This window comes from Bufo bufo, chromosome 4 (genome assembly GCF_905171765.1).
Source record: "Bufo bufo chromosome 4, aBufBuf1.1, whole genome shotgun sequence".
Lineage (NCBI taxonomy): Eukaryota > Metazoa > Chordata > Amphibia > Anura > Bufonidae > Bufo > Bufo bufo.
In genome coordinates this window covers 564,270,416-564,295,508 of record NC_053392.1, presented here as the reverse complement: position 1 = coordinate 564,295,508, position 25,093 = coordinate 564,270,416, and the positions used below count along the sequence as shown (strand labels likewise).

At 47.2% G+C, this 25,093-nt stretch overlaps 1 protein-coding gene across 1 annotated transcript in view; it reads right to left on the bottom strand.

Moving 5' to 3' along the window:
- LHCGR (luteinizing hormone/choriogonadotropin receptor) overlaps positions 1 to 25,093 on the bottom strand; it is a 345,065-nt gene that overhangs the window by 229,582 nt on the left and 90,390 nt on the right. The window contains exon 2 of the mRNA XM_040430298.1: positions 11,697 to 11,771. Within this exon, the coding sequence (XP_040286232.1) occupies positions 11,697 to 11,771 (75 nt within the window). The remainder of the gene's footprint in view (positions 1 to 11,696; positions 11,772 to 25,093) is intronic.

Here is a 25,093-nt window from a genome sequence, read left to right as displayed (position 1 = left end):
TAAAGCTGACCTACTTCAGTGAAGAAAAATGGCTGGGTTGTTATGGAAACCTGAGTAAAACTGTGTGTATGTGGAGACTAAGGGTCTACGATCTTCTGTTGATTGATAAGAGTCATGTGACCATGTGTATGGCATTTGGGATATGAAGAGAAAGACTTACAGGCTTGTATTGGCTAATGCAGGTAATTTTTGGGAATATTTCAGGAACGGTACGTCCTAGAGAGCTGTGACTTCCCACAAAGATTTCTTTCCAGGTAGCAAGGAATGTGTATACCAAGTTTCGTTGAAATCGATGGTTGTGTTTTTGAGTGATCACGGAACATACATTCATACATACATATATACGTCCTTCTTTATATACACTCACCTAAAGAATTATTAGGAACACCATACTAGATACGGTGTTGGACCCCCTTTAGCCTTCAGAACTGCCTTAATTCTACATGGCATTGATTCAACAAAGTGCTGATAGCATTCTTTAGAAATGTTGGCCCATATTGATAGGATAGCATCTTGCAGTTGATGGAGATTTGAGGGATGCACATCCAGGGCACAAAGCTCCCGTTCCACCCACATCTCCAAAGATGCTCTATGGGTTGAGATCTGGTGACTGTGGGGGCCATTTTAGTACAGTGAACTCATTGTCATGTTCAAGAAACCAATTTGAATGATTCGAGCTTTGTGACATAGTGCATTATCCTGCTGGAAGTAGCCATCAGAGGATGGATACATGTTCTCATTCTGTTTTACGCCAAATTCGGACTCTACCATTTGAATGTCTCAACAGAAATCGAGACTCATCAGACCAGGCAACATTTTTCCAGTCTTCAACAGTCCAATTTTGGTGAGCTCGTGCAAAATTATAGCCTCTTTTTCCTATTGTAGTGGAGATGAGTGGTACCCGGTGGGGTCTTCTGCTGCTGTAGCCCATCGCCTCAAGGTTGTGGCATGTTGTGGCTTTACAAATGCCTTTTGCTGCATACCTCGGTTGTAACGAGTGGTTATTTCAGTCAAACGTTGCTCTTTCTATCAGCTTGAATCAGTCGGCCCATTCTCCTCTGACCTCTAGCATCCACAAGGCATTTTTGCCCACAGGACTGCTGCATACTGGATGTTTTTCCCTTTTCACACCATTCTTTGTAAAACCCTAGAAATGGTTGTGCTTGAAAATCCCAGTAACTAAGGCCCCTTTCACACGAGCGAGTTTTCCGCGCGGGTGCAATGCGTGACTGTTAAACGCATAGCACCCGCACTGAATCCTGACCCATTCATTTCAATGGGTCTGTGTACAAGAGCGTTGTTTCTTCACGCATCAGTTCTGCAGTTGCGTGAAAATCGCAGCATGTTCTATATTCAGCGTTTTTCACGAGCCCTGGTCCATAGAATTGAATGGGGCTGCGTGAAAAACGCATTGCATCCGCAAGCAAGTGTGGGTGCAATGCGTTTTTCACTGATGGTTGCTCAGAGATATTGTTTTGTAAACATTCAGTTTTTTATCACGCGCGTGAAAACGCATCAAAACGCATTGCACCCGCGTGGAAAAAACTGAACAACCTAAACGCAACCGCAGACAAAACTGACTGAACTTGCTTGCAAAATAGTGCGAGTTTCCCACGGAACGCACTCTGAACGCATCCGGCGTCTTCTGGGGTCTTCTGCTGTTGTAGCCCATCCGCCTCAAGGTTGTGCGTGTTGTGGCTTCACAAATGCTTTGCTGCATACCTCTGGTTGTAATGAGTGGTTATTTCAGTCAAACGTTGCTCTTCTATCAGCTTGAATCAGTCGGCCCATTCTCCTCTGACCTCTAGCATCCACAAGGCATTTTTGCCCCACAGGACTGCCGCATACAGGATGTTTTTCCCTTTTAACACCATTCTTTGTAAACCCTAGAAATGGTTGTGCGTGAAAATCCCAGTAACTGAGCAGATTGTGAAATACTCAGACCGGCCGTCTGGCTCCAACAACCATGCCACGCTCAAAATTGCTTAAATCACCTTTCTTTCCCATTCTGACATTCAGTTTGGAGTTCAGGAGATTGTCTTGACCAGGACACCCCCCTAAATGCATTGAAGCAACTGCCATGTGATTGGTTGACTAGATAATTGCATTAATGAGAATAGAACAGGTGTTCCTAATAATTCTTTAGGTGAGTGTATATATAGATTACACACACACACACACACACACAACATACACTTAGTAAATACATCTACATATAGCAGAGGGTTTGATAAATATATATGTATATATACACACTATAGAAGCAGTGTAACTTGTGCTACATTATTTGCTTATCTCCCATTTACTACAATTGGAGTTATGCAAACAGCAGAACGACTGCACAATCAAGCTGTTTAACATAAGCCCAGCCACCTAGGCTACTTTGACACTAGCGTTAGGTGAACATGATAGTAGGGACTTAGCCGTTCCAGGCTTGCATGCTGTCCAGCCACCATGACAGCTCTTCGCGAACTCTGTCGTCACCGGGGACGGGTTGATCGTAGGTAGGTCTGTGGCGAAGGTATTTTGCCTTGAGTCGTTGCATGGCCCTGTAGTGGAGGAGGACCCGGAAATATTGCTTGAATGGAAGCCTGAGAGGAGTCCCACAATCCTGGCCAGGTTGCGTAGAAGGGATGGAATCGAGTCGGAGAACTCTGCGAATCTCCTTGCGAATGGTTGCGATCTTGAGGTTGGTAGCCTCAGAGTGCACGTCGTCGAGTCGATCTCGAAAGCCGAGGAATTGTATCGTTCTGGGTAGGGGTCAGCTCCGATTTCTGTTTGGTTTACCACGAAACCCAGAGATTCCAGTAGGATACTGCCAGGTGAATGTGTTGGCGTATGTCTGCGTTCGGCGGAGCAGAACAGGAGGAGGTCGTCCAAGTAGATGATGCATCGAATGGCCCCTGGACCTCAGGTGGGCCACCACCAGTTTTAGGAGTTTGGTGAAACACCATAGGGCTGAGCTGAGCCCGAAAGGGAGGCAAGTGAATTGCCAAGGGCGACCATGCCAGAGGAACGTAGGAGTGCTCGACAGTCCGGGTGCACGGGAACTGACAGGTATGCATCTTTTAGATCGAGCCTGGCGAACCAGTCGTTGCTGCGAAGAAGGTCCGCAGGAGGTGGATGCCCTCCATCTTGAAGTGGCGTAGACCACGGACAGCGTTGAGGGCGCGAAGATTGATAACTGGATTGGGCAAACCTAGCCACTTACAGAATGTCTTTCTTGTCTGTTACCTCTTCCCCTCCCCCCTGTTCCTTGTACCATAGTAATCTATGTATTGTATGTAAATGAGGCTTGTTGGCAGTTTGAAACCAGGTGCGCATGCCTAGTAAAGTCAGTTGACTCCCAAACTGTGTGTGTCCAGTCACTGGGAAATTGTCTCTTGGATATTGACCTGCTTCTTCAGCTACAAGGGGATTTAGTGAAGATATTAAGGGTATATACCGTGTGAAGCTCCGCAACAATTGGTGGCAAGCGGCGGGATACAAGCCTTGCAGCACAGCAAAGCAGCAGTTCGTTGAAACAGCCATTCGGATATACCGGAGATTCGAGAATATGTGCAGTCATTCGAACGAAACGGTGAATGGAGACGAATTATACAACATTGAAACGAACTACGTTAAAGGAATTATTGGAAGCAAGGGGAAGAATAGCCAGCAAACAAAAACCAAAGCTACTCTGGTGGCCGAACTCATGGAGGGGGACAGAGCGACCACTGCGGCAACTCCACAGGAGACAGAGCCAACAGAATTTACAAGAGAGCTCAATAGCAGGTTAGCTTTTTACCCAAACACGAGTACATTGTAGCGAAGCAAAACGCTATTCAGCTAGTCAGGGAAGGAGCCCCAGCGCCCACCAGCACTACCCAGGGAAAAGCTAAGATTCCCTACCAAGCTTTTATAAATTACACAGAAGGAGAAAGTGATATTGACGAATACCTACAGGATTTCGAAAGGTTGTGCCAGCTACACGACATCAGCCCAGCCGACCAAGTACCCCTGCTGGCAGGTAGATTGTCAGGCCGCGCCGCAGAGGCATACTGGACCGTCCCAGACGAAGACATCAGGAATTATCACAAAGTCAAACAAGCCATCCTAGCACGGTATGCCATTACCGCTGAGGCATACCGACTCAAATTCCGGGACATCAAGAAACAAACAAAAGACTCACACACTGAATGGGCACACCGACTACAGCGAGCCGCCAAGGGGTGGATGGAAGCGGCACGGGTCACCACTATGGAAGAGATGTTCCAGTTAATAGTAATGGAGCAGTTTTTTCATGGACTAACCACAGAACTTCAAAATTGGGTACGAGATCGCAAACCCCATACCCTACCAGAGGCAGCCAAGCTAGCTGACGAGTTCCAAGACACCAGGCGAGATCAACGCACACCACACCGGACCACGTATGGATCTACCACCCCTCTGCCAGCAGTGACTACCTTGGCTCACCCACGACCAGCCGCGAGTCACAACCCGTACCCTCCTAGGTACAATACCCGACCACCGATCCGCTGCCACACCTGCAACCAACAGGGGCACATCCAGAGAGACTGCCCACGTAACCGACCTCGCCAGAACTGGAACTACCAGGGTCCTCCTCCCCCCAATCGGGCTGCAGTACACTGCTGCCAAAGAGAATCTGTGCTCCCAACATCCACAGTCACCTCAATAGAAGAGCCTCTGGGGATCCTACACGAGGTATACCCCATACAAGCCGCCTCAGACAACCGCCAAGGGCACCGCCAGGTGGTACACATGGAGGGGAAGAATATACAAGGATTACGTGACTCTGGGGCCACGTTAACCCTGGTCCGAAATCATTTGGTGCCTAAGCACACCCTCACCGGAGACTGTGTAGCTGTACGGGTGGCAGGGGGAGCAATTTACAAAGTTCCCACTGCCAAGGTGCATTTGAATTGGGGGGCAGGGCATGGAAACGTGGAGGTGGGAATTATGCAGGATTTGCCCGCTGATGTTATTTTGGGCAACGACTTGGGGGAGCTCACCTCTGCTTTTGTCCCTCAACCAACTATCCAAGAGGCCTACCCGGTTGTTACCCGGCAGCAAACACGCACCACGGCTCCATCCAATCACACTGAGGCTCAGGTAAACAATATGCCACACACCCCTCCTATTCTACCCTGGGATGCCCCCCTGGAATTTGGCAGTGAGGTGGCCCTAGATCCCTCCCTGCAGGTATATAAAGATAGGATAAACAAGGACCAAGGAGGGTTGGAGGGAGAGAGATATGCTTGGGACAAAGGTCTCATATACCGCTATGCAGAGAAGGTAGTAGCAGGGTCCATACCCGTGCCCACTAAGCAGTTAGTGGTACCCCGAAAGTATAGACAAGAGTTGCTACGCATCGCGCACGATATACCATTATCAGGACATTTAGGAATCAGCCGAACGAAACATCGGCTGACGCAGAACTTCTTCTGGCCAGGTATCTCGAAGGATATTAGACAATACTGTCAAACATGCGATACCTGCCAGAGGGTAGGGAAGAGAGGGGATCGCTATAAAGCCAAACTCAGATCCCTGCCCATAATTGAAGAACCCTTCAGTCGAGTAGCTGTAGACATAATAGGACCCCTAGCGAAACCCAGTCCCTCCGGCAAGAAATACATCTTGACCGTAGTGGACTACGCCACTAGATACCCAGAGGCAGTGGCGTTGACCAACGTACATGCAGAGACTATAGCCGATGCCCTTATGCGAATATTCTCCCGTATGGGATTTCCCCAGGAGATTTTATCGGATAGGGGCACCCAGTTCACTGCAGAGGTCACCCACCAACTCTGGAAAGTGTGTGGGGTGAAACCGATCTTAAACTCCGCCTACCACCCCCAGTCCAACGGGCTCTGTGAACGGTTTAACGGAACACTTAAACAGATGATCCGCACGTTCATAGACACTCAAAAAGACTGGGAACGGTTTTTGCCCCACTTGCTCTTTGCCTATAGGGAAGTACCCCAAGAATCCACGGGATTCTCCCCTTTTGAATTATTGTTCGGGAGGAGAGTGAGGGGCCCCTTAGACCTTATCAGAGAACACTGGGAGGGAGGGGTAACTACGAATGGTACCCCTATTGTCCCATACGTGCTGGAGTTTAGGGAACGCTTGGAGGCTCTGACCCAGACGGTACGTACTAACCTCCAAGCGGCCCAACGAAGACAGCGCAGATGGTACGATAAGGGGGCCAGGGACCGCAGCTTTCAGGTCGGGCAGAAGGTGTTATTCCTACGGCCAGTCCCTAATGACAAGCTGCAGGCCTCCTGGCAGGGCCCATACAAGGTGGTGGAGCAAATCTGCGATACCACCTATGTGATCGGCCCGTGCGCTGGAGCAGGGGGCAGACGCATGCTCCATGTGAACATGCTGAAGCCCTAATACGAGCGCATAGAAGAGGTGACCGCTATTTGCGCCTCTGCCGCAGAGGACTTTGACAATTTACCTCTCCCAGACCTCCTAGAGAATGAGGGCCAGAAAGAGGACCTGGAAGAGGTTCAGTTAGGTGAACGGCTGAGTCCCCAGGAAAGGGCGCAGGCTCATAGCCTAATAAGGGAAAAAGGAACCACTTTTTCTAATCTCCCCGGGTACACCCCGTTAGCCACCCACAGAGTAGAAACACCAGGGCAGACCCCTCTCCGCCAACCTCCTTACCGCATACCTGAATCCGTAAAGGATAATATGCGCAAGGAAATAGAAGAAATGCTACAACTAGGAGTCATAGAGCACTCTGAAAGCCCTTGGGCTTCCCCAGTAGTTCTGGTGCCGAAGCGGGATGGGACTACCCGCTTCTGCATAGACTACCGGAGGCTTAATGATAAGACCGTATCCGATGCCTACCCTATGCCCCGGATAGACGAGCTCCTGGACAAAATGGCCAGGGGCCAATACCTCACCACAATAGATCTTTGTAAGGGGTATTGGCAGATTCCCCTAGCCGAAGACGCCATCCCTAAGTCGGCGTTTGTCACCCCGTTTGGCCTGTACCAGTTTAAGGTCATGCCATTCGGGATGAAAAATGCTCCGGCTACTTTTCAGAGGATGGTGGATCGGCTATTGGATGGGTTCCAGGAGTACGCTTGCGCCTATCTAGATGATATAGCGATCTTCAGCCACTCCTGGACTGAACACCTGACCCACATAGGAGCCGTACTAGACCGTATTAGGGAGGCAGGATTAACTCTGAAACCCAGTAAGTGCCATATAGGGATGGCAGAAGTCCAATACCTAGGACACCGGGTAGGGAGCGGCCAACAAAAACCCGAACCGGCTAAGGTAGAGGCTGTAGCCAAATGGCCAACCCCTCGTACCAAAACTCAAGTACTGGCATTCCTAGGTACCGCAGGATACTACCGTAAATTTGTACCCAACTACAGTACCCTGGCGAAACCCCTCACCGATTTGACCCGCAAGAATCTCCCTAAGATAGTAGTCTGGACCCCAGAGTGTGAGCAGGCATTCCAGCAACTAAAAACGGCTCTTGTGCATTCACCTGTACTTGCCGCCCCTGATCCAACTAAACGCTTTCTCGTCCACACAGACGCTTCTATGTTTGGATTGGGGGCAGTACTGAGCCAAGTCGGAGAAGATGGCGGCGAGCATCCAGTGGCTTACTTAAGCAGAAAACTTTTACCCCGGGAAGTAAGCTACGCCGCCATAGAAAAAGAATGTCTGGCCGTGGTGTGGGCCCTTAAAAAGCTGCAGCCCTATTTGTATGGACAACCCTTTTCCTTACTCACAGATCACAACCCGTTGGTGTGGCTGAACAGGGTGTCAGGAGACAATGCCCGGCTGCTGCGCTGGAGTTTGGCGCTGCAGCCTTTTGACTTTACCATCCACTACCGCCCTGGGAAGCAAAATGGCAACGCCGACGGGTTATCCAGACAAACTGAACTTGAAAAGTGATCTGTGAGCGCTCCTCCGGACATCCCCAAGCCGATCCGTTGGGATCAGACTGTGTATGCCGGCTTGGTTCTGGGGGAGCATTATGGCAAACCTAGCCACTTACAGAATGTCTTTCTTGTCTGTACCTCTTCCCCTCCCCCCTTTTCCTTGTACCATAGTAATCTATGTATTGTATGTAAATGAGGCTGTTGGCAGTTTGAAACCAGGTGCGCATGCCTAGTAAAGTCAGTTGACTCCCAAACTGTGTGTCGTCCAGTCACTGGGGAAATTGTCTCTTGGATATTGACCTGCTTCTTCAGCTACAAGGGGATTTAAGTGAAGATATTAAGGGTATACCGTGAAGCTCCGCAACAGTCTTGACCAGGACCACCCCCCTAAATGCATTGAAGCAACTGCCATGTGATTGGTTGACTAGATAATTGCATTAATGAGAAATAGAACAGGTGTTCCTAATAATTCTTTAGGTGAGTGTATATATAGATTACACACACACACACATACACTTAGTAAATACATACATACATATAGCAGAGGGTTTGATAAATATATGTATATATACACACTATAGAAGCAGTGTAACTTGTGCTACATTATTTGCTTATCTCCCATTTACTACAATAGGAGTTATGCAAACAGCAGAACGACTGCACACTCAGCTGTTTACATAAGCCCAGCCACCTAGGCTACTTTGACACTAGCGTTAGGTGAACATGATAGTAGGGACTTAAAGGGTTTCTGTCACCCCGCAAAACTCATTTTTTTTTTTTTGGATAGTTAGATTCCTCATAGTGCGATATAGCAGAATATAATGCTCTTACTTACTTTCATGCGGCCGATTCTTTATAAAACGAACTTTTATAATATGTAAATGAGGGCTCTACCAGCAAGTAGGGCGTCTACTTGCTGGTAGCCGCAGCAGCAATCCGCCCCCTCGCCGTGTTGATTGACAGGGCCAGCCGTGATCTCCTCCTCCGGCCGGCCCTGTCAGTAATTCAAAAATCGCGCGCCTCGCGTCATTCGGCGCAGGCGCTCTGAGATGAGGAGGCTCGTATCCTCAGCACTCCCTCAGTGCGCCTGCGCCGATGACATCACCGAAAGAGAAGACGTCATCGGCGCAGGCGCACTGAGGGAGTGCTGAGGATACGAGCCTCCTCATCTCAGAGCGCCTGCGCCGAATGACGCGAGGCGCGCGATTTTTGAATTACTGACAGGGCCGGCCGGAGGAGGAGATCACGGCTGGCCCTGTCAATCAACCCGGCGAGGGGGCGGATTGCTGCTGCGGCTACCAGCAAGTAGACGCCCTACTTGCTGGTAGAGCCCTCATTTACATATTATAAAAGTTCGTTTTATAAAGAATCGGCCGCATGAAAGTAAGTAAGAGCATTATATTCTGCTATATCGCACTATGAGGAATCTAACTATCCAAAAAAAAAAAAAAGAGTTTTGCGGGGTGACAGAAACCCTTTAAAAACCAGCTCCCAGGTCCCGCTAAGCCACGGCCCAACCCGGTTAGGTCACGCCCCCTCCCACTCCGCAGCCAATGGGGATTTAAAAAATCTAGGTAAAAATCAACTTCTGTCAGCTGCAGGGGTGGAAGGGAAGGTGACTTTCTCCCTGCAGCTCACACTAAGGGTCCATTCACACATCTGCAAAATGGGTCCGTATCCATTCCGCAACATTCATTTTCAATGGGGCCAGAATGTGCTGTCCGCATCCACCTTTGCGGATCCGCACTTCCGCATCCGGGCTTCCGTTTCCACCAAAAAAATAGAACATGTCCTATTCTTATCCGCAATTGCGGACAAGATTAGGCATTTTCTATTATAGTGCCGGCGATGTGCGGTCCGCAAATTGCGGAATGCACATTGCCAGCGTCCGTGTTTTGCGGATTCACAATTTGCAGATCCACAAAACACTTACGGACGTGTGAATGGACCCTTAGACAGCACAGTGTGAACGTATTTTGTTGCGGATTGCATGAGGACCCATTAATTTCATCATGTGCTGTCCGCATCCGTATGTCCATTCCGTATCCCCGCAAAAAATATAGAGCATGTCCTATTCTTGTCTGTTTTGCGGACAAGCATAGGCATTGTTACTATAGATCCGCAAAAAAAACCTGATGCAATATGGATGCCAAAAGGACGTCATCCGCATTTTTTGTGGATCAGTATTTTGTGGACCGCAAAATATATACGGTCGTGTGAATGTAGCCTAAGGGTGAGCTGTTCTAAAGGACATCAATTTGTCCGTCCAAGCCCTGCGCCGGACGGAGGACAGGGAGTCTAAAAGCCGGGCTGTCCGGCCTAAAACTAAACCTCTGGCCACCTTAGGGACAGGCTGTTGTAGAGGTCACAGTTAAGGGGATGGTCCACTATGGAGGTCAGTGTTAAGGGGCAGATTGCTGTAGAAGTCACTGTTAAGGGGACAGGGTGTTGTGGAAATCACTGTTAAGGAGATGGGGTACTGTGGAGCTTAATAATAGAGGGGCGGCCACTGTGGAAGTCACTGTTAAAGGGACGGCCTGCTGTGGAGGTCACTGTTAAGGGGGCGGGATGCTGTGGAGGTTACTGTTAAGGGGGTGGGATGCTGTGAAGGTCACTGTTAAAGGGGTGTGATGCTATGGAGGTCAGTGTTAAGGGGCAGGGGGCTGTAGAGATCACTGGTAAGGGGGCGGGGTGTTGTGGAGGTCACATTTTAAGGGAACGGAGCTCTGTGGAGGTCACAATTAAGGGGGAGAGTTATTGTGGAAATCACTGTTACCGAGACAGGGTACTGTGGAGGTCACTAATAAAGGGACGGCCGCTGTGGAGGTCACTGTTAAAAGGGAGGGCCTTGTGGATGTTACTTTTAAGGGGGCAGACCGCTGTGGAGGTCACTGTTAAAGGGACGGGGTACTGTAGATGTCACTGTTATAGTGGATACTGTTGATATCTTTTAACGACACAAACAAACATTAAATGAAATAGATGAAATATACCCGTGCAAAGCCAGGTCCTTCTGCTAGTGTGTCATATAATTCTTATGAATAATATTGACCATCAACCTGCCAGGTTAACCTGGTGGATGAAGGAATGACTGTAAAACATGTGAAACATACAGAGTGGACTTGTGAGAGTGGCAAATGATTAACCACATTTCATGCCATATGCTGTGCTTGTATATTCAGCTGCCAATGACCAAAGTTCCAATCTGATAGATCAGTCTGATTGTCCACTTATAATTTCTAAACTAACATGTGATAGGTGTTGGCTACACCTGTAGGACCCCGCTTCTCTCCTAAGAACCTGACCCTGAGTGAATGGAGAGCAAGCCCCTCATGCACAGCCTTCTCCATTCACTGCTCTGAGACTTCCAAAAATAGCTGAGGATTGGCTTGGCTATTTTCGGAGGTCCCATAAATGTCCAGACAGGACAACCCTTTAACAATGAATACAGGGAGGACAAAGCCTTTAGAATGTGCAGATAAAAGAGACATAAAGATAATACTTGATAAGCAATTTTCCATTTTCGACTGGGGTCTTCTGTTAACACTTGTAAACCTGATACGTGATAATGGCACTCAAGCCTATGAAAAACATCGAATACGAACCATTGGAGAAGCAGATGACTTGCAAATTTACATGCTTTAAGAAAGTGATCAATAGGCGCTAGTTCTATTCCAGTTACTAACAGCTTCTTCAGTTAATCCCTTTCTTAACAAGTGAGACATATTCAATATAGGTCAATACTTTAACAGAATAATTACACGCTTTTCCAGTAAAAACACTTACATGCTTAAGACGTCTTGGTGAAAATTCTGAAATACTTCAGATGGTATAACTTTAAAGGAGAAATGGGATAATGATCTGGAAAAAAGGAGATGGTATTTTCAATAAGTGTCTTCAACAATTTGCATGCTTTAAAATGAAAAGTACTGAATAGGCTTGTCTCCTATAAGAGCTGATGCTTCTCCAAATCTTAATGTCCTTGGTGAAGTACATTTAGAGACAGAAATTCAGCATTTTGTTTACTTAACCCTGAGTGTTCTGTTCTTTGTCTAATTAAATTATATTCAATCAAGTTTTAAATATTCAAATATATATGAACCTCTTTAAGGAGAACCCAGGATTTGTCTTGACCTGCATCACCTGGCTGTTGCAAGTGTACTTAGTACTAATGTTTTTATGGTTGCACATGGACACTTCAGATAAATGCACTGTTTTAATGTTCACAAGAAGCTCCTCTCTAGCATGACTGGTATTTTAATGCCTTCGATGTGTCAGAAATTTGATCCCCATAGCAGAATCAAAACAGGTTGTCTCTGGTTTGCATGTTTGAGCTTGTTTTATTGAGGGGTTGCAAAGAGAGGCAGGAGAGTGGGGTGAAGAACATGCAGTGGACAAGAACGGGCGTTGAAGCAGTAACTTAAAGCTTCTGGACCCTCAATTAAAATAAGTAAAATTCCCATGCCTTTCACGTGCTATTTATAATACTGATGTCTTCTTATGTGGCAAAGTGGCCTTTGGGCCTCCTCAAGCACCAGTGCCTAGGTGTGACACCACCTCTTCTTACAGTATGCCTAAGGTGAAGAACAAACCAGTAGAGTCATTATACTGCCCACTGATAAATACAACAGAAGATCAGCAAGAACAGATCACAAGTGGTCCTGCCATTCTTCCTAATCGATCCTGAAACCCCACCCTAGGAGTAGGGTTGTTGCGATACCAAAATTTTTAATCGATTTTGATACCATAAAAAAGTATTGCGATACTCGATACCATTCAATGCCACGCAAAAAAAATAAAACACCAAAAAATGGCGAATTGCACAGTTTTTATTTTTTTATGTTCCGGTGTTCACCGCATAGGAGATTTCTTTTATATTTTAATACTTTTGACTTTTTCGGACGTGGCAATATGTGATATGTTTATTTATTTATTGTTTATATATTTTATATGTAAAATTGGGAAAGGAGGTGATTTATACTTAATATTTTGGTGTTTTTTTTTTTACTTTTGGAAAGACACAAGGGAGACCCTAGATGACTTCCTGGTAGAAATTAATAACAACCAGAGAAATCTGGTGTTCACCCCTAATGTCAGTGATAGGGGAGTGGAGTTTCTGGATATCAATATTGAGATAGAGGGATGCAGGATCAAGTGTAGCACTTATGTTAGGGAGGTAGCTAAAAATAGCTTCATACGTTTTTCAAGTTGCCATCTGCCGAGATGGTTATTGAACATACCGGTTAGCCAATTCAGGCGGCTTAAACGTAATTGTACTGATCAACGACAATTTGAGGAAGAAGCTAGGACTTTCAGTCAACAGTTTGTAGATAGAGAATATACAGTACAGACCATAGAGAGAGCCCTGGAAAAAGTAAGAGATATGAATAGGGAAGATTTTTTTTTATCCCAAAATGTGTTTCTCAACAGGAAGAAGTCATAAGGATGATTCTACCCTACCACTCGCAACATCGACAGGTAGAGAGCATCTTCTTCCTGATGATAAGACTATAGGATTCTCTCTCACAAAAGACCCTAAGATCACTTATACTAGAGCGGTCAATTTGTCAGCTAAGGTGGCACCCACACTGAAAGGTGATAGGAAGGGCCTACATGGAGGTCGGAATTGGTTAACAACTGGGGGGTTTTCACTACAGTGTTCATTTTAGGACATGGTCAGATATCATAGTCAAGTATCAAAATAATGCCAATGTGACACCTGACCCTGATACCTGACTCTGACACCTGACCCTGACACCTGACCCTGACACCTGACACCTGACACCTGACACCTGACCCCTGACCCCTGACACCTGACACCTGACCCCTGACCCCTGACACCTGACAAAAAGCCCAAGCTCATACAAGGCAAGCTGGTAGCTCAGAGGTAATGCTGTTGCCCCATGTCCAGGCTCTCTGAGTTCAAACCCCCTTTCAGCCTCAAAAATATATTTACATTTTATTATGCCCTAGATAGGAGGCAAATTTAAATGATGTGTGACGCTGATGTCTCACTTCCTTCACTTCTCAGTGTCACAAAACATTTTAGCTTTACTGTGGTTTTGTATGCTACATCACATAGATGAACAAAAATCACAAGCTCATACAAGACAAGCTGGTAGCTCAGTGGTAATGCTGTTGCCCCATGTCTAGGCTTTCTGAGTTCAAAACCCCTTTCAGCCTCTAACAAGTGTTTATATTTTATTATGCCCTAGATAAGAGGCACATTTAAATGATGTGTGACGCTGATGTGTGACGATGATATCTCAGTCACGTCCTTCATTTGTCAGTGTCGCAAGGGATCTTAGGTTTACTGTGATTTTTGCTATACTACATCTCATAGATCAGAAAAATCACCACCTTTGGTGTCTAGAGCTATAGCTCAGTGGTAAGACACTTGCTTTGCATGCAGTGTTCATGTGTTCAAAACCCCATATAGGCTATTAATAAAATCTATATTTTATATTTTATTGAGCTCTAGATCAGAGTCAAATTCAAGTGGTGTGTGATGTAAGTAGTCCTTTTTATTTTATTAAGAGTACATGGGCAGCACTATAGTAAAGGGGCCCTGTATACAGAGCTGTATCCTGAATTTTACATATCTACTGTATATATGTGTATTATACACACAGTGTGCTTTAGCTTCACCACACTGAGATCTGCTCAGAAAGCTGATATACATAATATTACTGGTTTATCCACAGACACGATATATGATCATACAGATGGCAGTACTATGTGATAGCTTCTAAGTATAGAAAAACCATGTGGTAATGTTATAGCTTGGAGGTTACATTAATGGCTTTGCATGTTGAAGTCCCCAGAAAGACATATGTTTTTTTCTTTAATAGCATATACTATAATAAATAATATGTCATTAACCCATAGGATACCAGCGCTGTACATGTAGGTCGCTGGAAACACGGTCACAAATCCCAGCGCCATACAGGTACAGCGCTCTGATCACAGGAGCTACTCCCGCCCGATCAGCTGCAGGGGTCCGGCAGGCACTAATAGTTGGACCCCTGCTGTATGCACCGGCATCGGTGAAAACACTGATGCCTGCTCATTAACCCTTGCACTGCCGCTGTCAGCGCTGACGGCTGCATGTGCGGTATCCCCGTGGTGCTGTGACGTCAGCCTGGTGTCTAGCCCTGTCAGTCAGTGGGGGGAGGGGTGTGTGTGCAGAGCACAGGGGGTGTTATAGAGCATTGCTCAGAATAGGGTTGCCACCCATACGGGAATGACCCGGACAGTCCGGGTTTGCAATCCTGTGCCCGGGTACAAGCCTTTGTCAGACCCGGGCACAGGATCAGCTGTGAATGATGGCGGCGGTGGCTGGGCACAGGGAGATGAGCGCTTCCATTGTGGAAGCGCTCATCTCCATAGTAATCTGTATCGCCGTCCTCAGGACATCGATACAGACGGCTGTGCTGCGGCGGGACAGGGGAGGGAGAGGCGTCTCCCTCCCCTGTTCCTCTGATAGGCTGCGGACCTTGTGCCTGCAGCCTATCAGAGGCTGGTGTAGGCGGCGCAATGATGTCATCACGCCGCCTGAGCCATACAGCACGGTACACAGGCCAGGAAGAGGCCTGCATCGCTTCGTTGGAGGTAAGTAAAAGTTTTTTTGTTTTTTTTTTAGAGAAGAGAGGCACCTGAAATTGGCACATATGGGGGAAGGGGTGGAAAGAGGCACCTTATACTAGCACATATTGGGGAGGAGGAGAAATTAGGCACTTGAAACTGCCACATATGGGGGGGAAGGGAGGGAAAGAGGCACCTTATACTGGCACATATTGGGGGGGAGAAATGAGGCACTTGATACTGGCACATGGGGGCATCTATGGGGGGCATTTCTTACTGGCACATTATTTGGGGGCTTCTACTGAGGCCACAAAGAAGGGGTATTTTATATGGGGGGCTCTGTGTGGTACTACTATTATCAGGGGGTTTATCTGTTTCTGCAGTATAGTATTGGGGAGCACAGCGGAACAGTATTGGGGGTAGTAGGATGATTTGTCCAGAAGATGGGAGAATGATGGAAAAGTAGTAAACTAAGATTTTTAATGTCAAACTGCAGAGACGAGAAATGGCTGAAAAATGGTGTCTGGTCTGAAGGTCTGAAAGGAGAAGATGAGGAAAGAGAACATCTACATCAAAGGAGACATCACTGGATGTAAGAGGTATGAGGCGCTGTATTTCTGTAGTGACGGGATCAGGGGCGTAACGATCGTGGTGCGACAGCGACCAGGGGTGGAGGCGGGACATGGGTGTGACTGGAGGCGGGACATGGGCATGGTTGGAGGCAGGACATGGGTGGGGCCTGAAAGGGGGCTCTCCCTCCCTTCTGTTCGGGTTTGGCTTGAAGAAAAGGTGGCAACCCTAAACGCCATGCGCAAAACCCGAGCATGGTACAAAGAAGTTGCGGTCTACTTGGTGCAGGTTGCCTTGTACAACTCTTTTGTGCTGTCACGGAGCGCTGGCAACACAGGGAAATTCCTTCAGTTCTATGAGGCAGTCCTCAAGGACCTGATCTTTTCTGACCGGGAAAGAGCAGGCCGGAGTACCTCGGGAATTGGAGGCGCCTGGATCGTCCCTGGCCAACACTTTCAAGGTGTGGTTCCCCCATACTGGAAAGAAGGGACGGTCCCAAAAAAAGTGCAGCGTGTGTAACAGGAGGGGGGAACGGAAGGACACCACCACTCAGTGTGACACGTGCCCCGATCATCCGGGCCTCTGTATTGACGGTTGCTTCAGGGAGTACCACACTTCCATGGAGTACTAAATTTATAATCCCCTTCCCCAGGGGCGGACTGACCGGTCGGGCACTTCGGACATGGTCCGAGGGCCCGGCCGGGATGGGGGCCCGCCGCAGAATAGCATAATGTATTATGCCCAGCGCCCCGATTCCGAATGTTATGCTGGCCTGGTAATGGTGGTAATGGCATCGGGGCCCGGTGCAGTCACTGTATTCTATCGCACCGGACCCCGCTCACTGTAATACTAATTTTCATATGTGAACAAGAACAAGAGAAATCCTCTGCGATCCTCTCCCTCTCTGTACTCACAAACTCAGTAGCAGGCAGGCCGGGCGGCAGCGCAACTCACTGACGTCACGCGCCTGCTCCGCCTGCTTCATTCATAAAGTGGGAGGAGCAGGCACGTGACGTCAGTGAGTTGCGCTGCCGCCCGGCCTGCCTGCTGCTGAGTTTGTGAGTACAGAGAGGGAGAGGGAGAGGATCGCAGAGGATTTCTCTTGTTCTTGTTCACATATGAAAATTTGTATTACAGTGAGCGGGGCCCGGTGCGATAGAATACAGCGACTGCACCGGGCCCCGCTGCCATTACAACACCAGATGCCGGCCCCCAGACCCTGTATTGGGGGTCATTCACTCACAGGACACTGTTATGGGGGTATCTGTGGATGACATATATAGCATAAGGTGCTATATATGTGTCACCCACAGTGCCATCCACAGAGCCCCCACAACAGTGCCATCCACATAGCCTCCACAACAGTGCCATCCACAGAGCCCCCACAACAGTGCCACCCACAGAGCCCCCACAACAGTGCCACCCACAGAGCCCCCACAACAGTGCCATCCACAGAGCCCCCACAACAGTGCCATCCACAGAGCCCCCACAACAGTGCCACCCACAGAGCCCCCACAACAGTGCCATCCACAGAGCCCCCACAACAGTGCCATCCACAGAGCCCCCACAACAGTGCCATCCACAGAGCCCCCACAACAGTGCCATCCACAGAGCCCCCATAACAGTGCCATCCACAGACCACCATTAGTTCAAAACCCACCAAAAGCACACCTTTTGGTTCAAAATATTTTTTTAATTTGGCTATTCCCCACCCCTCTTGTAATTGTTCCGCTACTTGTGGGCTGCGCGGGCATGAGTTCAGTCACTTCGGTGCGCTATCCCGTCCTGCAGCGCGTGATCCCGCGAGACCCGCCGCTGTAGGTCACGGGTCTCGCGGGATCACACGCCGAAGTGACTGAACTCATGCCCACGTAGCCCGCAAGTAGCAGATCAGTGGAACAAGTACAAGGTGGAGGGGACTGTTTCTAACAGAGGATCACTAATGGACGCTGAGATTAGATCACCCCATACGAAAGCATTGAATCAATGCTTTCCTATGGGGAAAAATCTGACCCTGGAGGTCATCATGCAGAGTGTGAGGACGTCCAGCGTCAGATACCGGACCAAAGGTCTGTTTTAATCCAGGGAGCCCTCAGGTGGCTGCCAGCCACTAGAGGCTGACTTATTGCTGGAACGTAAACAATGCAGTTTCTCTAGAACATTGCAGCTCGATTTGCAAAAGGGACACTGTACCCAGACCACATCAATGAGCTGAAGTGGTCTGGGTGCCTTTTGTGTTGCTTTAACTTTGAAATCTTATTAAAGATTGTGTAGGGTGTGGCTGGAGGTGGGGCATGGAGGCGGGACAAGGGTGGGGCTTGCAGCAGAACATGGGTGGGGCCTGTGAGGGGGCCCTTGATTTATTTTGCCCGGGGGCCCTGAGGGTTCTCAGTCCGCCCCTGCCCTTCCCCCATTTTAATTTATTTCTCCACAGTCTTCACAGGAATAGCTGCAAAGTGGAGGAGAAAATTCAAAATCTCCTTTTTTTACACTAACATGTTCTTGTAGCCCCTTTTATTTCATTTTTACAAGGGGTAATAAGAGAAAACGCGCCCCAAAATTCGTAGCCCAATTTCTCCCGAGTAAGGACATACCCCATATGTGGACGTAAAGTGCTCTGCGGGCGAACTACATGGCTCAGAAGAATAGTAGCGCCATTGCGATTTTGGTTGTCCAAAATCCCAATAGCGCTCTTTCTCTTCTGAGCCGCGTAGTTCACCCGCAGATCACTCTACATCCACATATGAGGTATTTTCTGACTCGGGAGAAATTGGGCTATAAACTGTTGGGTGAAACAAGTTCGTTTGCTCCACATCAGATTCACAAATTGTTCACTGAAAAAACCAAAAAAATGTCATATTCAGTGAAGCCCACTGTGTCTGGATTCTGGTTGGCCAACAAAGTCAGGAATCAAGGGCTCAAAATCCTCTGGGGTACTCCAGCCAAGTTCACCAGTAGAGGGATCAGGTGAATTTGCCTGGTGGGCCGGAAAACTAGTACGAGCCCCAGGCCTGCTCATACTAGTGTGGGCCACAGGGTTTCTGGCACGGGGGGCTCTTGGCTCCGCCTGGCGGCGTCTCCGTCGCCTTGGGGCGCATCATCATCACTAGATGATGAGGAGAACGAGGATGACAACAGGAAAGTGGGGTCATCCTCGTCCTCACTGGGGCTCTCTGAGTCGGAGAGCAGCTGGGCATATGCCTCCTCGGCCGAGAACATCCGGCGGGCCATCTTAGAACGCGTGTGTGTGTAAATATTTATTTAGTGTGGTGTGTGGGAGGGCAGTGTGTTTTTATGTATACCCCTACCCTAACCCACCCTAACCTAACAGAATCCCCGAAAAATTGTCACAGCCAAAAACTCGCTGATCAGCGGTGGGGTGGGCGATGCGCTAACAGTGGCCAGGCGCTCTTTTACAGCTAAGAGTGCCGGCCACATTCAGCGCACCTGTGGGTGGGGAGAGCGGAGCTCCAAGACGTTATCTCCAGGTCAGTCCCTCCAGCCAATCACAGACGATCGTCACCCTCATCCTCCGTCACCGCCACCTCACAGGATCTGCGGAGGGTGATTGGTGGTGTATATTACACCACTGATCACCCTCCTATTCCGGGTCACCGGAGACCTGAATAACCTGGAAATGCTGCAAACCGCAGGTCTGAATTGACCTGCGGTTAGCAGCAATCGCCGGTATGGGGGGGGGGGGTCACAGGACCCCCCCCCTCGGCATTGTCACAGGGTGCCTTCTGAATGATTTCAGCAGGCGCACCGTTCCTAACACTGCCCGCCGCACAGCGGTGATCGGGTGATCGGAAATACACAGGTACGCCCTGTGTCCATAAGAGGTTAAAGAGGCTCTGTCACCAGAATCAAACCTATTAGACCATACGTACTGCCTGGTAGGGCTCATTATGCTGATTATGTATGATAAATAGCTGCAGAGATTCATATGCAAATAAACAATTCGAAGCACTCAGAGGCGGGGCTGAATATTCTGAGCAATGCTCTATAACACCCCCTGTGCTCTGCACACACACCCCTCCCCCCACTGACTGACAGGGCTAGACACCAGGCTGACGTCACAGCACCACGAGGTCAGCGCTGACCGCGGCAGTGCAAGGGTTAATGAGCAGGCATCAGTGTTTTCACCGATGCCGGTGCATACAGCAGGGGTCCAACTATTAGTGCTGCCGGTCCCCTGCAGCTGATCGGGTGGGAGTAGCTCCTGTGGCCACCCGATCAGAGTGCTGTAACTGTATGGCGCTGGGATTTGTGACCGTGGTTTCCAGCGACTCATGTACAGCGCTGGTATCCTATGGGTTAATGACATATTATTTATTTTAGTAATGCTATTAAAGAAAAAAACATATGTCTTTCTGGGGACTTCAACCTGCAAAGCCATTAATGTACCCCTCCAAGCTATAACATTTGCACATGGTTTTTTCTATACTTAGAAGCTATCACATTGTACTGCCATCTGTATGATCATATATCGTGTCTGTGGATAAACCAGTATATGTATTTCAGCTTTACTGAGCAAATCTCGGTGTGGTGAAGCTATAGCACACTGTGTGTATAATGCACATATATACAGTAGATATGTAAAATCCAGGATACAAGCTCTGTATACAGGGCCCCCCCCTTTACTATAGTGTGCCCATGTACTCTTACTAAATAAAAAAAGGACTACTTACATCACACACCACTTGAATTTGACTCTGATCTAGAGCTCAATAAAATATAAATTTTATTAATAGCCTATATGGGGTTTTGAACACATGAACACTGCATGCCAAGCAAGTGTCTTACACTGAGCTATAGCTCTAGACACCAAAGGTGGTGATTTTTCTGATCTATGAGATGTAGTATAGCAAAATCACAGTAAACTAAGATCCCTTGCGACACTGACAAATGAAGGACGTGACTGAGATATCATCGTCACACATCAGCGTCACACATCATTTAACCACCTCAGCCCCCAGTGCTTAAACACCCTGAAAGACCAGGCCACTTTTTACACTTCTGACCTACACTACTTTCACCGTTTATTGCTCGGTCATGCAACTTACCACCCAAATGAATTTTACCTCCCTTTTCTTCTCACTAATAGAGCTTTCATTTGGTGGTATTTCATTGCTGCTGACATTTTTACTTTTTTTTGTTATTAATCGAAATTTAACGATTTTTTTTCAAAAAAAATGACATTTTTCACTTTCAGTTGTAAAATTTTGCAAAAAAAACGACATCATATAGAAATTTTGCTCTAAATTTATTGTTCTACATGTCTTTGATAAAAAAAAATGTTTGGGTTAAAAAAAATGGTTTGGGTAAAAGTTATAGCGTTTACAAACTATGGTACAAAAATGTGAATTTCGCTTTTTGAAGCAGCTCTGACTTTCTGAGCACCTGTCATGTTTCCTGAGGTTCTAACAATGCCCAGACAGTACAAACACCCCACAAATGACCCCATTTCGGAAAGTAGACACCCTAAGGTATTCGCTGATGGGCATAGTGAGTTCATAGAACTTTTTATTTTTTGTCACAAGTTAGCGGAAAATGATGATTTTTTTATTTTTTTTTTTTTTTTTTACAAAGTCTCATATTCCATTAACTTGTGACAAAAATAAAAACTTCCATGAACTCACTATGCCCATCACGAAATACCTTGGGGTCTCTTCTTTCCAAAATGGGGTCACTTGTGGGGTAGTTATACTGCCCTGGCATTCTAGGGGCCCAAATGTGTGGTAAGGAGTTTGAAATCAAATTCTGTAATAAATGAGAGTGAAATCCGAAAGGTGCTCTTTGGAATATGGGCCCCTTTGCCCACCTAGGCTGCAAAAAAGTGTCACACATCTGGTATCTCCGTATTCAGTAGAAGTTGGGGAATTGTTTTGGGGTGTCATTTTACATATACCATGCTGGGTGAGATAAATATCTTGGTCAAATGCCAACTTTGTATAAAAAATGGAAAAGTTGTCTTTTGCCAAGATATTTCTCTCACCCAGCATGGGTATATGTAAAATGACACCCCAAAAACATTCCCCACCTTCTCCTGAGTACGGAGATACCAGATGTGTGACACTTTTTTGCAGCCTAGGTGGGCAAAGGGGCCCATATTCCAAAGAGCACCTTTCGGATTTCACTCGTCATTTTTACAGAATTTGATTTCAAACTCCTTACCACACATTCGGGCCCCTAGAATGCCAGGGCAGTATAACTACCCCTCAAGTGACCCCATTTTGAAAGAAGAGACCCCAAGGTATTCGCTGATGGGCATAGTGAGTTCATGGAAGTTTTTATTTTTTGTCACAAGTTAGTGGAATATGAGACTTTGTATGAAAAAAAAAAAAAAAAAAAAATCATCATTTTCCACTAACTTGTGACAAAAAATAAAAAATTCTAGGAACTCGCCATGCCCCTCACGGAATACCTTGGGTGTCTTCTTTCCAAAATGGGGTCACTTGTGGGGTAGTGTTATACTGCCCTGGCATTTTCCAGGGGCCCTAATGTGTGGTAAGTAGGTAAATGACCAGTGAAATCCGAAAGGTGCTCTTTGGAATATGGGCCCCTTTGCCCACCTAGGCTGCAAAAAAGTGTCACACATCTGGTTATCTCCGTACTCAGAGAAGTTGGGGAATGTGTTTTGGCGTGTCTTTTTACATATACCCATGCTGGGTGAGAGAAATATCTTGGCAAAAGACAACTTTTCCCATTTTTTTATACAAAGTTGGCATTTGACCAAGATATTTCTCTCACCCAGCTGGGTATATGTAAAATGACACCCCAAAACACATTCCCCACCTTCTCCTGAGTACGGAGATACCAGATGTGTGACACTTTTTTGCAGCCTAGGTGGGCAAGGGGCCCATATTCCAATGAGCACCTTTCGGATTTCACTCGTCATTTTTTACAGAATTTGATTTCAAACTCCTTACCACACATTTGGGCCCCTAGAATGCCAGGGCAGTATAACTACCCCACAAGTGACCCCATTTTGGAAAGAAGAGACCCCAAGGTATTCGCTGATGGGCATAGTGAGTTCATGAAGTTTTTATTTTTTGTCAAAGTTAGTGGAATATGAGACTTTGTATGAAAAAAAATAAATAAAAAAAATCATCATTTTCCACTAACTTGTGACAAAAAATAAAAAATTCTAGGAACTCGCCATGCCCCCTCACGGAATACCTTGGGGTGTCTTCTTTCCAAAATGGGGTCACTTGTGGGGTAGTTATACTGCCCTGGCATTTTCCAGGGGCCCTATGTGTGGTAAGTAGGTAAATGACCAGTGAAATCGAAGGTGCTCTTTGGAATGTGGGTCCCTTTGCCCACCTAGGCTGCAAAAAAGTGTCACACATCTGGTATCTCCGTACTCAGGAGAAGTTGGGGAATGTGTTTTGGGTGTCATTTTACATATACCCATGCTGGGTGAGAGAAATATCTCGGCAAAAGACAACTTTTCCCATTTTTTTATACAAAGTTGGCATTTGACCAAGATATTTATCTCACCCAGCATGGGTATATGTAAAATGACACCCCAAAACACATTGCCCAACTTCTCCTGAGTACGGAGATACCAGATGTGTGACACTTTTTTGCAGCCTAGATGCGCAAAGGGGCCCAAATTCCTTTTAGGAGGGCATTTTTAGACATTTGGATACCAGACTTCTTCTCACGCTTGGGGCCCCTAGAATGCCAGGGCAGTATAAATACCCCAATGTGACCCCATTTTGGAAAGAAGACACCCCAAGGTATTCAATGAGGGGCATGGCGAGTTCATAGAAATTTTTTTTTTTTGGCACAAGTTAGCGGAAATTGATATTTTTTATTTTTTTCTCACAAAGTCTCCCGTTCCGCTAACTTGGGACAAAAATTTCAATCTTTCATGGACTCAATATGCCCCTCACGGAATACCTGGGGGTGTCTTCTTTCCGAAATGGGGTCACATGTGGGGTAGTTATACTGCCCTGGCATTCTAGGGGCCCTAAAGCGTGAGAAGAAGTCTGGAATATAAATGTCTAAAAATTTTACGCATTTGGTTTCCGTGAGGGGTATGGTGAGTTCATGTGAGATTTTATTTTTTGTCACAAGTTAGTGGAATATGAGACTTTGTAAGAAAAAAAAAAATAATTCCGCTAACTTGGGCCAAAAAAATGTCTGAATGGAGCCTTACAGAGGGTGATCAATGACAGGGGGGGTGATCAATGACAGGGGGGGTGATCAATAACAGGGGGGTGATCAATGACAGGGGGGTGATCAGGGAGTCTATATGGGGTGATCACCACAGTCATTGATCATGCCCCTGTAAGGCTTCATTCAGACGTCCGGATGCGTTTTGCGGATCCGATCCATCTATCAGTGGATCCGTAAAAATCATGCGGACATCTGAATGGAGCTTTACAGGGGGGTAATCAATGACAGGGGTGTAATCAATGACAGGGGGGTGATCAGGGAGTCTATATGGGGTGATAACCACAGTCATTGATCACGCCCGTGTAAGGCTTCATTCAGACGTCCGGATGCGTTTTGCGGATCCGATCCATCTATCAGTGCATCCGTAAAAATCATGCGGACGTCTGAATGGAGCTTTACAGGGGGGTAATCAATGACAGGGGGGTGATCAATGACAGGGGGGGTGATCAGGGAGTCTATATGGGGTGATCACCACAGTCATTGATCATGCCCTGTAAGGCTTCATTCAGACGTCCGGATGCGTTTTGCGGATCCGATCCATCTATCAGTGCATCCGTAAAAATCATGCGGACATCTGAATGGAGCTTTACAGGGGGGTAATCAATGACAGGGGGGTGATCACCACAGTCATTGATCATGCCCCTGTAAGGCTTCATTCAGACGACCGGATGCGTTTTGCGGATCCGATCCATGAATCAGTGCATCCGTAAAAATCATGCGGACATCTGAATGGAGCTTTACAGGGGGGTGATCAGGGAGTCTATATGGGGTGATCACCACAGTCATTGATCATGCCCCTGTAAGGCTTCATTCAGACGTCGGATGCGTTTTGCGGATCCGAT